At 31.9% G+C, this 21104-nt stretch overlaps 1 protein-coding gene across 3 annotated transcripts in view; it reads left to right on the top strand.

Moving 5' to 3' along the window:
- LOC142317318 (transmembrane ascorbate-dependent reductase CYB561) overlaps positions 1-21104 on the top strand; it is a 185175-nt gene that overhangs the window by 63652 nt on the left and 100419 nt on the right. For 2 of the 3 annotated variants that reach the window (XM_075353760.1, XM_075353761.1), the window contains exon 2: positions 20146-20247. In XM_075353760.1, the coding sequence (XP_075209875.1) occupies positions 20157-20247 (91 nt within the window). In that variant the 5' untranslated portion in view covers positions 20146-20156. Of the gene's footprint in view, positions 1-14907; positions 15062-20145; positions 20248-21104 lie in introns of those variants that run through there. The other variant, XM_075353759.1, reaches the window with a different exon arrangement.

The following is a 21104-nucleotide window of genomic DNA, read 5'->3' as shown; positions in this document are numbered from 1 at the left end:
TCTAGGCTGAAGATATTTAAACTCTTTGCGTCGTGACTGTTGATTGTTATGAGAAATCCGACCGGGCGGCGTATACGGTGTTAGGGTTAGTTGTCAGGTCCCCAGTTACACGGAATCGACGTCAGAGCGTCTACTACGTGGTTTTTTTGTAAGGATTTGTACCGTTGAATAGCTTCAACACAGGTGGGAAGAGGTTTTTATCTATATCACAACCAAGCGAGCTCTGTGTGTACTCTAGGATCGGTTTGTGTCTGTCCATTATGACCTCGCTACGGTAGTGTTGCACTTCTTCACCGTCCAGTTTCAGGAACCATTTTAGCAGTTGACTTGCTGGTTCCAGTACTACGTTATCGAATGCCTTTTCTATGTCTATAATCGCCAAGTATGTTGGTTTGTTTTTCTTTAATCTTCCTTCTACTATTAATCTGAAGCCTAAAATTGCTTCCCTTGTCCCTATTCTTTTCCTGAAACCAAATTGGTCTTCTCCTAATACTTCTTCCACTCTCCTCTCAATTCTTCTCTATAGAATTCAAGTTAAGATTTTGTAAGTAACAACTAATTAAAAGAAATAAAGTTGTAAATATGTAAGACACACAAAGCATTCGCAATGACGTGTTTACTGGTTCACTACTGTATCAAAACTGGCATCGTTCTGATGAATGTGTGCTACACTAGATCACGTTTGTACATGTCTATACACGTCTGAACCTGTTCAATATTAGCAACTACCCTTTAAGTTAGCTGATTCGGTTCCATCATATTTAAAATGCTGTAAAAGCTTTTACTTGACGATGAAAAAATGGACGAAAAAGCGTTTTTAAATAATTAAAATAACAAAAAACCTGTGGGTGATGGAGAAATTCTGAATACATATTTGAAAACAGGTTAAAAAACTGCATTTTGTACACCTATTGGTATTCTTGAAACAAACATCATGTTGACCGGTGTAATTACTTACACGTTTTCTTATTAACCTTATAAAAAGGGCAGACCAATTTTTTATTTTAAAATTGTAAATAATCATTACTAAATGGGATATATTAAAAAAATGGACGATAATCGGAGAATACGACCACTTTGTAAAAAAAAGGAAGCCGACCAAATTTGATTTTTGACCGATTAAGAAACACATAGAAATAATTATACTTATTATTAACTACTTACCTTTGTTGAATCATACACTGAGCTCGATGACTACTAGAATTCGTTCCGTGCATTTGTGGAGCTACAGCCCATAGATCAGGGGTGCAAGGGAATCCTGCCAGTAGATCGTGATGGTAAGTACCCGCGTGGTGGTGCTCCCACAGGGCGCTATAGCCCAGATCTGAGCCCCCCAGACCCTGAAAATAAATTTTTTTTCATTGTTTTTTTTTTATATCAACTACTGGTCCTTTGCTGCTCCGCAGCGTTATTATTGCAAAGTAATGTTATTATATTTTTTAAAATCGGTTAACATGTACAGGAACCAAACAGCAACAGTAACAATTGAAGAACATAAGAAAGAAGCCGTAATAAGAAAGGGAGTCCGACAAGGATGTTCCCTATCTCGTTACTTTCTAATCTTTACATGGAACTAGCAGTTAATGATGTTACAGAACAATTTAGATTCGGAGTAACAGTACAAGGTGAAAAGATAAAGATGCTACGATTTGCTGATGATATAGTAATTCTAGCCGAGAGTAAAAAGGATTTAGACGAAACAATGAACGGCATAGATGAAGTCCTACGCAAGAACTAAAGAACTATCGCATGAAAATAAACAAGAACAAAACAAAAGTAATGAAATGTAGTAGAAATAACAAAGATGGACCACTGAATGTGAAAATAGGAGGAGAAAAGATTATGGACGTAGAAGAATTTTGTTATTTGGGAAGTAGAAATACTAAAGATGGACGAAGCAGGAGCGATATAAAATTCCGAATAGCACAAGCGAAACGAGCCTTCAGTAAGAAATATAATTTGTTTACATCAAAAATTAATTTAAATGTCAGGAAAAGATTTTTGAAAGTGTATGTTTGGAGTGTCGCTTTATATGGAAGTGAAACTTGGACGATCGGAGTATCTGAGAAGAAAAGATTAGAAGCTTTTGAAATGCGGTGCTATAGGAGAATGTTAAAAATCAGATGGGTGGATAGATTGACAAATGAAGAGGTATTGCGGCAAATAGATGAAGAAAGAAACATTTGGAAAAATATAGTTAAAAGAAGAGACAGACTTATAGGCCACATACTAAGGCATCCTGGAATAGTCGCTTTAATATTGGAAGTACAGGTAGAAGGAAAAAATTGTGTAAGCAGGCCAGGTTTGGAATATGTAAAAAAAATTGTTAGGGATGTAGGATGTAGAGGATATAGTGAAATGAAACGACTAGCACTAGATAGGGAATCTTGGAGAGCTGCATCAAACCAGTCAAATGACTGAAGACAAAAAAAAAAAAATATTATGTTACACTCCCACATGTTTTCCAAAAATGTGTATTTATTTAAACGACTCCTGTAAACTTACTAGGTTCACAATTCGATAGGTAATCAGCATGTTATTATTATTTTTTATTATGTATGCTGAAACCTTAATTCTTCAGCAAGTAAACTTATTTCAGTAATTTTTTTTAAATTTATTTAGTGTAAGTTCCTCGGGTAGATCCATTATTATATTTTTTTACTTTTAGGACAATATTGGATCACTTTAGTTCATTTTTTTTTTAGCAAGTTCTTTCTTTTCTTGCTGATTTATTGTTTTTCAGCTTTTCTTTTTTTGCTAGTAATTTCTAAGGGTTTCAGATCTTCTTGTACTTTCTTGTTCAGAGTACACCCGGTTTATTGTTTTCTTGGGTTTTGATAGGAATCTTGTTTCTTTATTTTTTAATTTCTCATAGTTTCCGGTTTTCGTTTTTAGGTTTTCACGGGTTATGTCTAATTCCTCCATGTCTTTCTGTACTTCGTATAACCAGTTCGGTCTGCTTTTCTTGTTTCAGAAAAGTTCGATTATCCGTCTGATAAGTCTGGTCTCTTCCATTCTGAAAATACGTCCTAGAAAGGAAATTCTCTTCTTTCTAAATTTATTAGTTATCGGGATGATCGTTTTGTAAATCTCTTCGTTTGGAATAATTCTCCAAATCCCGTCTTTTTTAATGTTTTTCCCTATGCATCATCGTAGAATCTGCAGTTCAATCTTTTCCAGTTTACCGACAAACCTTGTCTGGTACGGTCCAAATATGGTTTCGCATCGGTAAAGTATTTCTGGTCGGATAACCGAGTTATAATGTCTTATTTTTGTGTTTATGAACATGCATTTTTTGTTATAGATGTTTTGTGTTTTTATTGTGGCTTTGATGAGTTTATTTATTCTTTCATCCCAGTTTGGATTTTCTTGGAGGTTGTGTGTGATGTTTTCCCCCAAATATTTAAAGTTTTCTACTAGTTATATGTCATTATTCTTTATTTTTACTTTGCTTATGCGTAGCGGGTCTCTCACCATAATTTTGTTTTTTTCGTATGAAATTTTTAGACCGATTTTTCCTGCAATCTCTTCCAGTGTTGACAGTTTGTATCTGGCCTCTTCTATATTTTGAGCTAGTAGGGTTAAATCGTCCGCAAAGCCTAGGAAATTTACTCAGATACCTTTTCCTATTTTAACGTTGTCTTTATTTTATTTTTTCCAATCCCGTATTATAAATTCAAGGGCACAGTTGAATAAAAGCGGTGACAGTCCATCTCCTTGTCTCAGTCCTGTTTTGATATCGAATGGATCAGATATTTCTCCCCTGAATTTAACCTTGGATTTGGTATCCGTTAGTGTTAGTCCGATGATTTTGACTAGTTTTGGGTGAAGCCCTAAATTTCTCGGGATTTTTAGCAGGGATTCTCGATGTACACAATCATATGCTTTCTTAAAATCAATAAAAGTCACTACCAGTTGTTTATTCCTTAGTTTATGATACCCTATAATTAATTTATATTAATTTTCTTAAATTAATTAATTATTTTTAATTAATTAATTATATAAATTAATTTTAAATTATTTTCTTATAATTGAAGTTATTTTTAACGAAAAAAAAACGATTTGAATAATTGTTTTTAATTTTATTGATATAATGTTTTTGTTGTCATTTTTGTTTATTGTTAAATTTTGTGGCGTTGTTATAAATAATGCAATGTTAAGTTATAATCTAAAAGTCATTCTTATATTTGAAATATTTTCTTGTCAAAATTCAAGAAAATTAGTCTGAAAATTTAGGGTAAAAAGTTACATATTCTAGTATTTCAGTTGAACCGTAGCTTATATTGATAGCAATCTTTTTACGTTGTTTCTCTACATTCCTTTTTTCTTTATTAAGACACTGGTTTCACGACATTTTTACTGCGACACTTGTGGTCTCACGAGTCTTGCTAGTGGTTTTTTTTTTCATTTGGGTAACATTTAGAAGTACTGTAATCAGTTATTGTAATAAAAAGAACAAAATATATAAATAAAAATCGCTCTATAAACTAAAGAATAATATTTTTCTGAGTTTTTGTTTAAATTTTGACTTAGAAAGTTTGTAACAAATTCAGCATTAAAAATAGTGCTAAAATTTTAGCATTAAATTGTAGCTAATTGTAATATTTGAGGATAGAAACTTAAATAGGTCTTTAAAAATTATTTTTATAGTTTAGTTTAGATTTTTTTAATAATTATTTTATTAAAAGTATTTTTCTCATTTACTTTATCATTATTATTATCATTTAAAATTTTCAGAGGCCTACAAAACCGCTACTTCGGTAAAAAAATTATTTTCTCAAGAAACGCTTAGGCGAGAAACCAGTATGTTTTAATAAAAAAAAAAAATTAATGTAAAGGATCGTCGGGAAATAGTAGTACAGATATAGAGCGTGGTTAAAACTAAATAGAATGCAGGAATATATCCGATGAATTTTCTATGTATGATTTATATTGTAAAAATTTAATACTGAGCAATGATGACAAGAAAATAATAGCTTGAAATCGTTAGTTTATATCGTGAAAAGTTTTTGTTTATAAATCTTATTTATTTGTTATTTGAAGAAAACTTAAAATAAGATCTACAAGATCTTCCACTACAAAATAGAAAATGTAATCATCGTAATCAGAGTCCATTTAGTGAAAATCAGACGAATAAAAAGTGAAATTACATCAGACATTTTAAAGAAATTAAATTAAAAATTTTTTTTTTGAGGTTTGAAGTCGGTTTTATTTGTGAATAAAAAACCTTTATTTTAATTTAGATTTGAAAAATTCGGGTTTCTCCGAAACTCCTGTGATAATAATTGAAAACTTTATTGATTGAAAATATAATTTCTAATGTAGAAACGAAATTAAGTTTGACAGTCTATAGGTTAAAACAGAATTGGTTTGAAAATTATTTTTTAAGACGATCTATCAAAAAAAAAAGAAAAGAAAAAATGTTAAATTCGATTTTGCGGAACGTTTTTAGAATAATTTTACAAAAATAAGTTTAAATTCCTCTTCAACATCTTTCAAATCTCTTAATCCGATTTTAATTCTCACAATAGAATTTACCGCACTTCATTTCCGATTTTATGTTTAATCATTCGAAAGGTGTTGAGACCAAACAGAAGGTGACACATGTACTCGGACATAATTTTGTTACTAAAATATTATTTTTTAATTCAAAGATCTCTAAACATCGAGAAACACAAAAATTCGGGAATGGAGTTCATTATTTGACCGATAATAATTCTTACCCGGCTGTTTAATAATTATAGAACCGGGAAAGTATATATAAATATATATATATATATATATATGTTGTTTTTAATTGTATAAATATATCAGTCTATTTAAATACTACATAGTTTTACTTACGGCAGCGTTTGGAGGTGGATTTGCGTTAGCGATTTCCCAGAGGGGAAGATGCTCTGGGGGTGTTGTAGTCGGGTAACTGGTGCTCATCCTGAAGGATGCGGTGGCCACATCGCGCCTTCTGCACCTTGTGCCCTTCTGTCGTCATATACATCGACTGCGTCATCACGTCTTTCCATATTGCTCCACCCCTAATTTTATAAACTCATCCCCTTACTTGTTCTTTTACCCTATTGGTCAATCATAAGCGTGCGCATTATATCATGATTTTGATTATTTTCTTATCGTTTTAAATATACTTACTATTTTTCTATTCGTTACAATTTATTTTTATAAAAAGAGTAAAAAGATATTTGTTCCTATTTACTATTTTTTTTTTTCGCATATCTTCGTATATAGATAATTTTAAGGGATATCTATATTGATTTCCATTAAGATATTCCTTTAAAAAATGCACAGCTAATTCGAGAATGGTCTTGTTTACTTGAGTATGCGTTTTATATATATATATATATATGCACACACGTACCTTTTATTTACTTTTCGTATTTATTTTGTTAATCCTCATTGATTAGCAGAGAGATAAGTTATGTGAAAATACAGCTTAAATACTTAAGTTAAATCATAGACGGATTTTTAATTTAAATGGAGATTAAATAACTTGATATCCCCGTTTTCGTAGAGTTTCGGCAATCATTCCTTTTGCACAGAATTTTGCACTCCACGACCTATCATCAAATCGTTTTTTTTTTTTAATTTTGATTATATTTAACATTTTTCGTTATTCCATAAAACGCACTTCAGTAGAGATTAGAATAATTATAATAATCCATTTTCGAACGGTGTTTTCTCTAAAATGTACAGTATAATTTCAAATGTTTGATTTATTTATTTATTGACTATGTAGTATCGTTCATCACCGTATTTTTTTTTTTTTTTTTTGGTCTTCAGTCATTTGACTGGTTTGATGCAGCTCTCCAAGATTCCCTTTCTAGTGCTAGTCGTTTCATTTCGGTATACCCTCTACATTCCTAACAATTTGTTTTACAAATTCCAAACGTGGCCTGCCTACACAATTTTTTCCTTCTACCTGTCCTTCCAATATTAAAGCGACTATTCCAGGATGCCTTAGTATGTGGCCTATAAATCTGTCTCTTCTTTTAACTATATTTTTCCAAATGCTTCTTTCTTCATCTATTTGCCGCAATACCTCTTCATTTGTCACTTTATCCACCCATCTGATTTTTAAAGCTTCTAATCTTTTCTTCTCAGATACTTCGATTGTCCAAGCTTCACTTCCATATAATGCGACACTCCAAACATATACTTTCAAAAATTTTTTCCTGACATTTAAATTAATTTTTGATGTAAACAAATTATATTTCTTACTGAAGGCTCGTTTCGCCTGTGCTATTCGGCATTTTATATCGCTCCTGCTTCGTCCATCTTTAGTAATTCTACTTCCCAAATAACAAAATTCTTCTACCTCCATAATTTTTTCTCCTCCTATTTTCACATTCAGTGGTCCATCTTTGTTATTTCTACTACATTTCATTACTTTTGTTTTCTTCTTGTTTATTTTCATGCGATAGTTCTTGCGTAGGACTTCATCAATGCCGTTCATTGTTTCTTCTAAATCCTTTTTACTCTCGGCTAGAATTACTATATCGTCAGCAAATCGTATCATCTTTATCTTTTCACCCTGTACTGTTACTCCAGATCTAAATTATTTTTTAACATCATTAACTGCTAGTTCTATGTAAAGATTAAAAAGTAACGGGGATAGGAAACATCCTTGTCGGACTCCCTTTCTTATTACGGCTTCTTTCATATGTTCTTCAATTATTACCGTTGCTGTTTGGTTCCTGTAAATGTTAGCAATTGTTCTTCTATCTCTGTATTTGAACCCTAATTTTTTTTAAATGCTGAACATTTTATTTCAGTCTACGTTATCGAATGCCTTTTCTAGGTCTATAAACGCCAAGTATGTTGGTTTGTTTTTCTTTAATCGTCCTTCTACTATTAATCTGAGGCCTAAAATTGCTTCCCTTGTCCCTATACTTTTCCTGAAACCAAATCGGTCTTCTCCTAAAACTTCTTCCACTCTTCTCTCAATTCTTCTCTATAGAATTCTAGTTAAGATTTTTGATGCATGACTAGTTAAACTAATTGTTCTATATTCTTCACATTTATCTGCCCCTGCTTTCTTTGGTATCATAACTATAACACCTTTTTTGAATTCTGACGGAAATTCCCCTTTTTCATAAATATTACACACCAGTTTGTATGATCTATCAATCGCTTCCTCACCTGCACTGCGCAGTAATTCTACAGGTATTCCGTCTATTCCAGAAACCTTTCTGCCATTCAAATCTTTTAACGCTCTTTTAAATTTAGATCTCAGTATTGTTTCTCCCATTTCATCCTCCTCAACTTCCTCTTCTTCCTCTATAACACCATTTTTTAATTCATTTCCTCAGTATAATTCTTCAATATATTCCACCCATCTATCGACTTTACCTTTCGTATTATATATTGGGATCACCGTAATGCAAATTAAATTCAAATCTATTAAAAAAATAAAAAATCTTTTTTTTTTAATTTGTTAAAAATAAAGAATTTTTAAACGCGTTAAGTAAATTAAATGTTTTTCAATTGCTAAGAAAATAAATAATTAATTCATCGGAAAAAAGTTTTACATTTTATTTAAATTAAGAAAACCTTATGAGAGATTTTTCCAAACAAAACAAAAAAGTTCTTTATCTATTTTTTAAAACTGATCGTATTGCTGACGAATTTAGAAATCTACATTTCCGTGTGGCTTCAACTTTTAAGAGGATGTGAAATAATTTATATAATAATAAATAATGTATGAGGTCTGTTCAGAGAATAACCGAACTTAATTTTTTTAATCTTTATTATTAATTTTACAGATTATTGGTCCTTGTTCGCTTCAAAGTACTCCCTTCACCTATTCACACACGTTTCTTAGCGGTGTTTCCAGTTTGCGAAGCAGTCATGGGTAGGTTCATTTAAAATGGCCTTAAAGGGCCGTAAGGAATTTGATTTAATGGCATCAATAGTCTCAAAACGGTATCCTTTCATCACTGATTTTATTTTCGGATATAAGAAAAAATCGCTAGGAGCCAGGTCTGGCGAGTAGGGAGGCAAAGGGAGGACAGTTATCTGATTTCTAGCACAAAATTGACGAATTGACAAAGCTGTTTGTGAGGGCGAATTGTTATGATGAAGGATTCGTGAGTACCTCGCCACAACTTCGGTCTCTTTTTGCCGTTTTTTTTTAAGTAACCGTTGTAAAAACGCCTTCATAGTACGCACGGTTCACTGTTTCAACTTGAGGCAAGAATTCAAAATTCTTATCTAATCCATCAAAATCGAAAAATATAGAGCAATACTTTGACATACGATCGAAACTGACGTGCTTTCTTGGGGAGTGCATATCCTTTGCCGATCCATTGTGACGATTGCACTTTTGTCTCGATGTAGTAGCCGTAAACCCGGCTTTCGTCCTCCATTTCCCGTTATGATCCTTTGCGTGAATTTGATCGTCAACGGCTTGTTCGAGAATTGTCCGACAAACGTCCACTCGTCATCTTTTCGTCCATTTCTTTCTGCTTTTCGGTCATCAAAGTTTTTTTTATTTTATCTCAGATTTCAGTAATCTTTTATATCCCTGCATTATGATGAACTTTTATCTTGTCCATTTTTACGAGAAACTTAATACGAAAGATATCAAGCGATTGTCTGATTGTTCTTTCGTCGATCACCTAACAAAGAAAATTTGTTAAATATTATCTTCAAATCACTAATTAGAAAAATAAACCTAACTTAAACATCGCCCTAAAAAGCTTTAAGAAAGAACACTGTTTAAATTTTCCTTTAAATTTTGTCTAAGTGGGGACTACATTTAAGAACAGTTACCAACAACTTGGCGGTGATTTCAAAAAATCAAAATTTACAGAAAAGTTTAAGCGGTACTATTTTTTTACTTTTTAGGACGGTTTTTTGAGGTCTATATATATTTTATTTAAGATATAGATTGCTTACTAAAATTCTATCATATGGATAAAAAAATCTTGTTTCTAAGGAAACGCAAAAGCGAGACATTTTTATAAAATCGATCCAGAGGTACGATAAAAACAGACAACTAATGGGCATGAGCAAAGGCTCTGTGACTTGCGAACATATACGTATTATATGATTAGTCTATGTTTACTTTTGTAGTTATACTATTTTTTCTTAAATGTTCATCTTAGAAATAAATTAGCATTACGCTTCAGCAAATTAATAAATAGTAAAGCATCGATAAAGAAAAAAATAATATATTTTCAGATCGTCTGTAGAGAGTTTTGTTTAGAAGTTTCGTCTCTGTAAAAGTTTTACTGTTTAAACAATGTCTAATTTAAGTTATCGTCAAAAAAGTTACAAAGGTGGATGTTTGACCTGAGGAACTTCTTTTACAAATTAAAAAAAATTATATAATAAGAATAAAAAAGATTTTCACCCTTAAAATTAAGAAAAACTTCAGATTTACTCAGCACGACAATGGTTGCATGTGAAAAAAAGATTCACATGTGTAGCATGACAAGCCTCATCTTCTTACAATTTCAGCAACATTTCGATCATCCCTTGCCGTAAGGGTTGGTCATATTAAAAATTGTTTTAGATAACAGTTTAAGGTAATGTCTGGAGGACTAACTACCAGTTTAAACAGATTCGATAGTGTGCCTGTTAATGGAAGTTTGATTTTTTGTCTTCGAAACTCCATTTTTTCACCCCCTGGGCCAATGGTTGGTAATATCAAAAAACTTTACTGATATAAGATTTAGGCCCTTATCTAAGGAATAGTAGGAACTTTAAACGAATTCGATATTTTACTTAATAAGAAAGTTATAGCGATTTTTTTTTTCGAAAAAGCTCTCCCATTTCCATCCCCATGTTCTGAATTTTGTCCATTGACGAACTCGACTGAGATTTTGGGTCGTTATATTTTATTTATCAATTTGAAAGTGATTGGGGCAAATTACCGCAGTTACCGTTTCCACAAGAAAGTGAAATATATATATAAACCTTTGTACTGAAAATGGTTATAGGGTCTGGAAGATGTGAAACGCTAAGATATGACGAAATTTTCTGGAAGTCGAAACATGGTATCCGTTAAAAGAATCAATTTACGGTTTAAAAAGTCCTCTATTTAGTAAAGTCAATAATAAAACATTTATATATGTAGAACTGCGTATATAGCGCTTTAATTGTTATATTACTTTCTCTTGAAATTCTACTAAAAAAAATCCTTAAGTAATTATTTAGAGCCATTTTCATCCTTGTTTTTTTTAAAAATCTTTCTTTAGATCTTATTAAGTTAGTCTCTTTATATAATTTTTAAGTGTGAATTTTGCTGTTATTTTCTTAAAGTAGTAGTTCTTTCTTAACGCATTTCTGCTTCTGCGCTTGCGTGGGATAATTTTCTTACTTACTTAATGATCCGTTTTTAATAAATTTTAGTTGGCGTTTGAAATAAATTTTATCCTTCACAATTCTAGGAACCGAGAAAGTATTTTTTCTTAAAGATGTTGTATTTTACTTCGCACGGCTTTTAACAATCTGGAGGAAAGATTTTTCTGAGTTATAAATATTTGATTTACGATTGCTGACAGTCTTTTTAGGACCAAGCAGGGATAAATGCAGCTATAATATTTATTGTATAAAAAGAGAGATAAATAAATGTACGAACAAGACGTAAATTAAGATACTTTGATCTCCAAAGGGATGTTAGGCGGGATGAATACCCATTACCCAGAGAAGAACCGAGGTGATATCCCTTCGCGTGGATTTTTCTTTGTTGTGTTTTACGGTAGATTTCTCAGAGTAGATCATTTCATATTACCTTAATTTATCCGTGAAATATTCTTCCCCGGTGATTTTCCTTTAGGTCTTTTTTGTAGATGCTCACTAAAATCCACGTGTAAGATGTGGGGATCCCTTTGTGTTATTGCTTTCTTGAATTTGCTTTGTTTCACGGAAACCTCTTCCCTCTCCAAAAAAGTGATTTTTTTCTTATAGTTTTACAATAATAGTAAAAACCAAAATTTCTTTATTTTACCCATCAATTTTTGTGTGTTATAAGTTATAAAATTTTACAAATTCTTTGCGAACAAAAACAATATTTTAAGTAGTCAAAGCAAGTCGTACTTATGCTTCTACTTAAATAAACGTCGAAAAGACTATCAAAAATTTAAACCAGGTGCTCAAATAATCACCATATTTATTCGAGTATCCCCCGCCCCCGAATAAGCCCCGCACCTCGATTTTCCGGACCGAAAATCTAAAAAAAAAATCGAGTATATACCGGTATTTTAAAGTGCAACAGATATGATATAAAAATACGTAAATACGAAAATATTCAGAAATTAAAGCGTTTAATTCGTTCATTTAAATTACAGTATTAATATTACATTAATAATTAATTAATTGCATGTGCTGCGATTTAGCGTATTTGGTTTGTACGTAAATCAAGCTGCAGTCTTCATGAAAGCATTAGTTAACTGCATGATTTAATTTAGCGGTGATAGATAACGAAGAAGCTCAAAATTCAATTAAATGAATGGTTTTCGTACTCCACATTCCCCAAAAGGTACAGAAAATTCATTTTCGCCCCTCCCCCTACCGATATTATGCGAATGAATGTAATACCGTACTTTTCTTCAAAAATTCGATGAAAAAAATAATTACATCTAAAAATCTAGTTTCGCTCTAGTACTTAGTTTTGGAATAATCCAAATGTTATTTGGTGTGAAGGAAAGGGGTTGGTTTCCAAAAAATCAGTTTTGAAGGTTTAATCGTTTTGAACGAATGATACTACCATAACACCAAAAATTATTACAGGAGTGCAACATTCTTTCTTAATTAATACAGGATACTGTCGCATATCAGCATTCCGGACCCAACGAAATGTATTCGACTAAGAACTACTAGCGTTATTTTTCTTTCTTCATTACAAGGACAGATCTTGTCACATTTACCACAATAAAATACATTTTTCTCCATTCAATTCACCTTTACTACTCTAAATAATTTGGAATAATCTTCATATTCACTTTATCAACATATACATAATGTTTCTTAATTGAAAATGTGGATTATTCAAAACTTGCAGAAATAAAACGCAGTATAATTCGTCGATTAATTTTTGTGTTAATATAAACGACTTCGATAACCGTTTATTTTAATTATGATCATAAATATATACGAGGGATATCTTTAAAGTAAAGACCGCCGGGAAATTTCTCTCTTTGAGGTTGGCGAACCTGATTCGTTCATGGCCATACTAGTAATGTACACACTGCATTGTTTTCTGTAAGTTTTCGCGTCGTAGTATCTTTGATTACGCGTGAGTTTTTACGTTATAAAATGAACAGAAAATCGATGTTGCCGCCGACTGTAAAATACGAGGAGTCATAGCGTTTTTTAAACCATCAAAACGTAAAACTGAAATTCATAGGCAGTTGGTTGTTGTGTACAGTGATAATGTAATGAATGAAAGAAACATCCGAAAATTATGTGAAAGGTTTATAAATAACAGAATTAATGTGCATTATGATGAACGTTCGTGAAGGCCTTCGATAATCACCGGGAGGCTTGTTGAAATCAGAAATGATCGTCCCTCAAAAATTTCCGATCTGACCCCTTTTCCGGATATTTCAAAAGCTGTTATCGGTCGCATTGCTAATCTCCATTTAGGCTTCAGAAAGGTTTATGCACGTTGGGGTGCCGCACGTCTTTACGGAATGTCACAAAAAATCCGAATGGATTCTGCTTTGGAATTTTTGATGCGGTCCACAGAAAAAGGTGATGAGTTCCTCAATTCAGTTGTTACCGGCCATGAAACACGAATTTCGTATTACACGCCAGAGAGAATATGGCAGTCAAGTGAATGGCGTCATCCTTAATCACCCATCAGACCGACAAATGTCAAGCCACAGTCATTTGGACGCAAAATGATGGCCACAGTCTTTTGGGATCGGTTTGGAATACTGTCGATTGATTTCATGCCACGTGGAACGACTATAAATACAGAAACCTACTGCAAAACTACGTAAGTGACGGCGCGACAATCAAAATTGTCGAAGTGGGCGGCTGACCGACGGCGTCGTTCTGCTGCACGATAGTGTACATCCTCATGTTGCGGGTCCGACACGAGAACATTTGGATGGGAAATTTACGATCACCTACCGTATAGTCTGGACTTAGCTCCTTGTGATTACTATTTGTTTAGGAAACCGAAAGAATTTTTGAGCGGTAAGCGATTCGTGGGTGACAATGAACGTAAAAATGCTGTTAATCAGTGGCTAAATGGATTGGCGGCAGAAGAATACGACAAGGGTATATTGAAGCTGGAGTATCGCTACGATAAATATCTTAATTCATGTGGCGATTATATAGAGTAGTATAAGATATGGGACCCACCGGGTTGATCTAGTGGTTAACGCGTCTTCCCAAATCAGCTGATTTGGAAGTCGAGAGTTACAGCGTTCAAGTCCTAGTAAAGCCAGTTATTTTTACACGGATTTGAGTACTAGATCGTGGATACCGGTGTTCTTTGGTGGTTGGGTTTCAATTAATCACACATCTCAAGAATGGTCGAACTGAAAATGTACAAGACTACACTTCATTTACACTGATACATATCATCCTCATTCATTGTCTGAAGAATTATCTAAACGGTAGTTACCGGAGGCTAAACAGAAAAAAAAAGTATGTAGTTTAAGAGAAATAAAAAAATATTTATAAAGTTTTCAGAATAAATTTTTTTTACAATGAAACAGTTTTTACTTTAAGATAACCTCTCGTAGATAACGTTAAAAACCTTAAACATTTTTTTAGAACAGTAATATATAATGATCAAATAACAAAAACAACTGTTGGGCCGATTTTTAATTTTTGACATTGCTGTTTTATTGTATTGAGTACAGAGAATTACATGAGTTGCCAAGTTGAAATTGGATACGGTCAGTCGACCTTCGAAAGTGTTCAGAAATATAATTGAAGAGCGCATGTCCGTCAGTTGCCTGTACTGTGCGTTGGCAGTGGGATTATAATTATTCGCCGTTAAGTGTTATCAGCTCTTCGTTGTCGTATTTTATTATTATTATAGTATGGTGGATTAGTTTTAACGTGTTGAAATGTTTCGTTTTTTTTGGTCAGTAACATTTTGTGTACCAATTATTAGGTTAATGATGTAATTTATAATATAATTGTAATAAATCATACGGTGATACAAGTATATCAGATCGGATTTGATTATATATCTGAAGGTTTTTACTCCGCTCTAGAAATAGATTACTATGGGAGAGTCATTTTTAAGTACAAAGTTCATACAAACATATATTTTATGTTTGATAACTCTTTTTTTCTATTTTCTTGGGTAGGAAAAAATTTTCCGTGATTTTTAATTACAAGTTTTATGTATGTCACACAAAATGTTTTGGGGAATTAGTAATTTTTTACTAAATTGTCTGAGAGATAGAGATAAGATCAAAATAATCTTGAAAGAAACCTACGTTTTAGTTGGTTTTGTCATAAGGTAAATTTAAATTATTAAATTGCCATTAACAAATAAAATTTTATTACGAAGCTAAATTAAAAATTAAAAAAAAAGTAACTACCAAAATAAATATACTTGAATTTTTTGTTAATAAAATGAAAAAAAGTTATTTTACCTTCGAGATAGAACTTGGTTTGTTTTGGTTAATATTAGTAATTTCTGCAATTTTTTTTTTTTTAGTTCTTTAAATAAAAGTCGTTTTTTTTTTTTTAATTTTGTAATAAACTTTATTTTTACAAATTTCTAGTAGTAGGTTTTGTATAAACTTTATTGTAAAGTTTTATTTGTTTATTGAAAACTTAACAAAGTTTTTAAAATAAAACTATTTGAAATACAGTTTTAGTATCAGATTCGTAAACAAATTTCAGATCTACTATTATAAAATCACTAATTTGGGAACATTATTTTGTGTTCCAAGAATTATTTTACCTTTGAAACAGAAATCAGAATAAAATTTTTTAATAGCCTTAAATAAAAATAATATGTTTATGTGAAGTTGTAAAACTTTTAAGTCAAAATACAAATAAGATTTATTAAATTTAAATTATAAGTAAAAATTCAATGAAAAGTAATCATATAATAAAAAAATAACATTGGTTTCATAGTTTTTAAATCGTATCACTGGTTTCAACCTTGTCACTGAGGGTGACCTTACTCTACAGCCTTACCCCCAAGACCTTTTAAGTTGCAAATTTAATGGCATCAATGCCATTAAATAAATACATAGAAGTTAATCTGACCAATTTTGGTAAAAGTCGGTCCAGTAGTTCTGGGTTACCCACCGGGTTGGTCTAGTGGTGAACGTTTCTTCCCAAATCAGCAGCTGATTTGGAGATCGAGAAGTCCAGTGTTCAAGTCCTAGTAAAGTGATTTATTTTTACACGGATTTGAATACTAGATCGTGGGTACCGATGTTCTTTGGTGGTTGGGTTTCTTCAATTAACCACACATCTCAGGAATGGTGGAAATGAGACTGTACAAGACCACACTTCATTTATACATTCATACATATCATCCTCATTCATCCTCTGAAGTATTATCTAAACGGTAATTACCGGAGGCTAAAGAGGAAAAAGAAAGAAAGGTTAAAATATTAATCAAATAAAAAAATTGGTCATACTAATTTTGATTCAAATCATTTTAAATAAAATAAAAGGGTAAAGAACAGTATGGAGTACTGGGACACACAGTTTTACTATAATGAGCTTTATGTAGTAGAAAACATGTTACAAATATACCTAACCAACCACTTGATGGAGAATACTAAACTGTATACCATATTAAAACTATTTATTTTTTGTTATTTTTATGAGTTTTAATTATTTGATAAAAATCTGTAGGAATGTTTGGCTTCGTCAGAAACGTCACTCTTAGCTACGATGCGGGAGTACACATCGTATCCGAGTTGGGAGTGGCGCAGGCACGCAGACTGTTCGGGAGAGCGGCCGTGTCCGAACACGGCCATCTCCGGGACATCTACCGAGAGATACTCCACAAATCGCAAGATTGTGGAGAGATACTCCACAAATGGAGTATACCCTGTGGAGGTATACTGCACAGGGTATAAGAAAACGGCCTCATGCCGTATTAAACGAACCACCGTGAAGAGGCGGTACGAAAGTCAAAAAATGACAAACCAGGCTTAGGAGCCTCTATATTGCGTAACGTATAGATGGAAACCGCACAAAAATTCCAGCCGCGAAAGTGACCGTTTAAGCAATTAAATTTTGTTAAAACTATAAAAAGCTAGACGTCACCCCACACCGTGCCACCAAAAAACCACAATTTCATTTAGTCACCATATACGACTCCCTCCGGAGAACGAGGCGCATTTCTCCCTCCAAATAACTAGGGCTCCGGTAGGCGCACTCCTGCTAGCCCACAGGTGCTGGTACCGAAAGGATTTCAGCGGATGGACTGAAGGGGAATCACGCCGGGATTACTAGGCTCAAAAGCTTAGTCTCTCACGGTCAGAACCAGTAAATAAATTACACCATGATCCATACGGATAGGAACGCAAATTACCAAATCCGTCCATAAATAAAACTTCTTTATTTTTCCTCTTTAGCCTCCGGTAACTACCGTTTAGATAATTTCTTCAGAGAATGAATGAGGATGAGATTGTATGAGTGTAAATGAAGTGTAGTCTTGTACATTCTCAGCAGTTCGACCATTCCTGAGATGTGTGGTTAATTAAAACCCAACCACCAAAGAACACCGGTATCCACGATCTAGTATTCAAATCCGTGTAAAAATAGCTGGCTTTACTAGGACTTGAACGCTGAACTCTCGTCTTCCAAACCAGCAGCTGATTTGTGAAGACGCGTTCACCACTAGACCAACCTGGCGGGTTATAAATAAAACTTAAAATTTATAACCGCCACTAAATAACCGATGAAATCCGCCCGATAATAGAAAGATACAGCAGCAAGGGACATTGTCCAGGCTCTGGGATCTGTAGGGAGAAATATTGAAACTCTCGCCATTCTTGCGTTCCGTTCCGTTCCGAATGTTGGGAAATGAAATTATGTTCTACTTAAAATAATGTAAGTTCTTCCGCTGTCTTGTTTGACAAATAAGTTTTTACCTCAAAAACAATTATGAATCATCAAATAATCTATAAAATCATTAATTCCCTCCCCATAATTTTTCACCCAAAAATGTTTGTGTAACATTAATAAATCTTCGAAGCAAAAATCAAGGGAAAATTTTTGCTAGCGACATAATTTGAAAAAGAAAACAATTTTGAATTCATATTTATATGAATGAACATTAAATGAATGACTGCAAAGGAATATTTTTCAAGAGCGGGATAAAACCTCGTTTATAATCTTTATGAAAATTTCATTTTGATGTATAAAACATTAACAATGAAATATAAAATAATTAAAAACTTGTATCTGACAATTTCCTTCTTTTGTCTACATATTTCAATCAAAGGCAACATTTGATCTCAGTTATTGTTTTTTTTTAATATTTTATTCAATGAATGATTGATAACATTCTGGAAGTCTTCAGTTATTTTGCACTGCTTTGTTAAATTGGTGTCCAGATAACAGCTTCCCACGTTTATACGTTGTATTACTGTAAATTGTTTTATTATGGGATCTCTAGGCCTGAATGTATTCATAACAAGAATCTAACAACGGTAACTGGGTGATTGTGTCAGTTACAAAATAAAAATAGTAGCCGGTTCGTATGGACTTCAAGCAGTCAGCTTTTTGCACAGAAAAGCAAGCATAGCCCTGTGTATCATTTATATTCACACATTATTTTATACAAGTTATGTTTATTTCTGTTTAAAAGTGCGTTAAAAATGTTTTTTTAATTACCGATATATTTAATTTTTATTATTATCATTTATTAATTTATTTTAAGTTGTACAAATTTATTTTTTTTCATATTGATTAAATTTTTTATTTTCTTTTATGGAATTTATAAAATGCTTAAAAATTGATACAAATTAGTCATTGGCAGATTGCATATGGAGACATAGAGTACAAAATTATTTTCTTTGTAATAAATTTCACCATCATTTTGAAATTTAAGCTTATTCAATCATTCTTTGCAATTTTCAGTGTAATATTTTTCTTTGAAGTTGTATTTTAATATAAATTTATGAGATGTAAAATTATTTTTACATTAAAATGCTTATCAAGTTTATACTAATGAAACAAACCTTTAACTAAAAAAAAAAAGTAGTTTCTTTGATATTAATTTGTTTCTTTATAATAACTTACACAATCTTTATTATATCTATGACCTCTTATGAGGCTATGAGATATAAATCAGAGTTATTGCTTTTGTAATTAATAAAGATATTCACTATGAAGAACAATGAAAGCGATACTTTGCAAAGCTGAATGTTGACTGAATTTTTGATAGGCTTGGCGCTCCATTATGGAATAGTATATTCAGCTTTGTGAAAAAGGCAATATGGAAGAATTTTATACCATATTTTTCCTCTGAAGTATCGCCACTGGATGATTATTAATCTTGAAAATGGCCAACTATTTTTTTCTTTTTATTAGCGTCTTGTGTCTCTTGTCAGATCATTTAGACCCACGTGTTTTTTTTGTGATTTAATGGATATTTAAACATAAAGATTCCACATTTAAAGAGATTGTTGGTTTAAACTGTTCAATTGTACCATAATTTAGTAAAATATTTCAGTGTGTTTCTAGTTTTGAATTATTTCTTTTCTTTTTTGGGAAAGCAAAGAATTTATTAGACCTATTTTTTATAATTTTTCTTTCCTGACTGCTGTAGTATATAACAGAGGTAGTAATTAATACAGAGATAAAATATTAAAATTTACAAGTTTTACACGTATAGATGAATGTATTTCTGTGTGGCTTTATATTATATTCGAAAGAACATAAACCATGAGATTTGTAGTCATTATTTATTTTAGGAGATTAATTAAGAATATTAAAAAACAGAGTTTTGTTTTTTATTTTTTTAAATCAATCAATCAATAAATCATCAAAGTCAATCAATAAATATTAATATTCAGATGTTATTGAAACTTTTTTACCAAATTAGTTGTCTCTCTATTCATGCTTTCTGTTAAGTTGATTTTTTATTTCAATATTAGTATTTCATATACTGCAGCATTTTATAAATTCATTATTATTCATTTGATCATTATCATATACGGTTACCAATATTATTTACAGGAGCTGTTTGAATGTCTGAAATCGAAGGGAGTGAAGATATGATACGTCGAACTGGAAGATCATCAGATGCAGATGCAGATGAAAGAGATAAACCTGATAAAGGTAAATTAATATAATGAAGTAAAATTTACTTTCTTATTAGGCTTCGTATTATATTATTCGAAAATTTTCATTTTATTGTAACATTTCTTCCTTTTATTAACGTTTTTCTTTATAATTATTAATTTTTATAATTTTTTTTTTAAATATAGTATAAAGAATAGGTACATCTTAAATTAGCTACAAAAGTGATAGTTTTTTTCTTGTATCAAACAGATCTTGAACGTATTAAAACCACTATTGTTTCTCCTGTAAAACAAACTTACATTGTTTAATCCACTGGTCTTTTATGAATTTCATTTACCATTTACCTGCTGTATACTTTGAAAGTGAATTTCCTTCTAGCAATAAATCCATGTCGTTACATATACAGTGTGTGAACATTAAACGGAACCCATAACATAACCGCTGCAGAATCGGTAGGTTATGTTGGAATGAAATTTTATGAATGATACTTATAAATTGAATAAGAAATATATAAAACGTAATTTAAATATTGCATTTATTTACCTTATTGTTATAAACAATGTTCAGAATGACCACCCTGTACATCGATAAACTTTTGTGCTCGACTGATCATATTGAGAGACGTCTGACGCAAAAACATTGTCGGATTGTATTGATTTCTCATTTGTTCACCTTCAGTACATCAATATTGTGGAGATTAGATGCATAAACTCTCTTCTTTATGTAGCTTAAGTAGCCCCAAAGACAAAATTGCAAGTACACAGCTCTATCTGTCCACCAACAATAATTTCGAGAAGCGAGTTGCAATAATAAAGTCGTTTTGATTTGTCTGTCTCCTTCATTTGTTACACAGTTGTAATGCGGTGTCATTTCAGTTTTAATTCATGAAGAGA

The sequence above is a fragment of the Lycorma delicatula genome, chromosome 1 (genome assembly GCF_047948215.1).
Source record: "Lycorma delicatula isolate Av1 chromosome 1, ASM4794821v1, whole genome shotgun sequence".
Lineage (NCBI taxonomy): Eukaryota > Metazoa > Arthropoda > Insecta > Hemiptera > Fulgoridae > Lycorma > Lycorma delicatula.
This window is presented reverse-complemented; position numbering and strand designations above follow the sequence as displayed.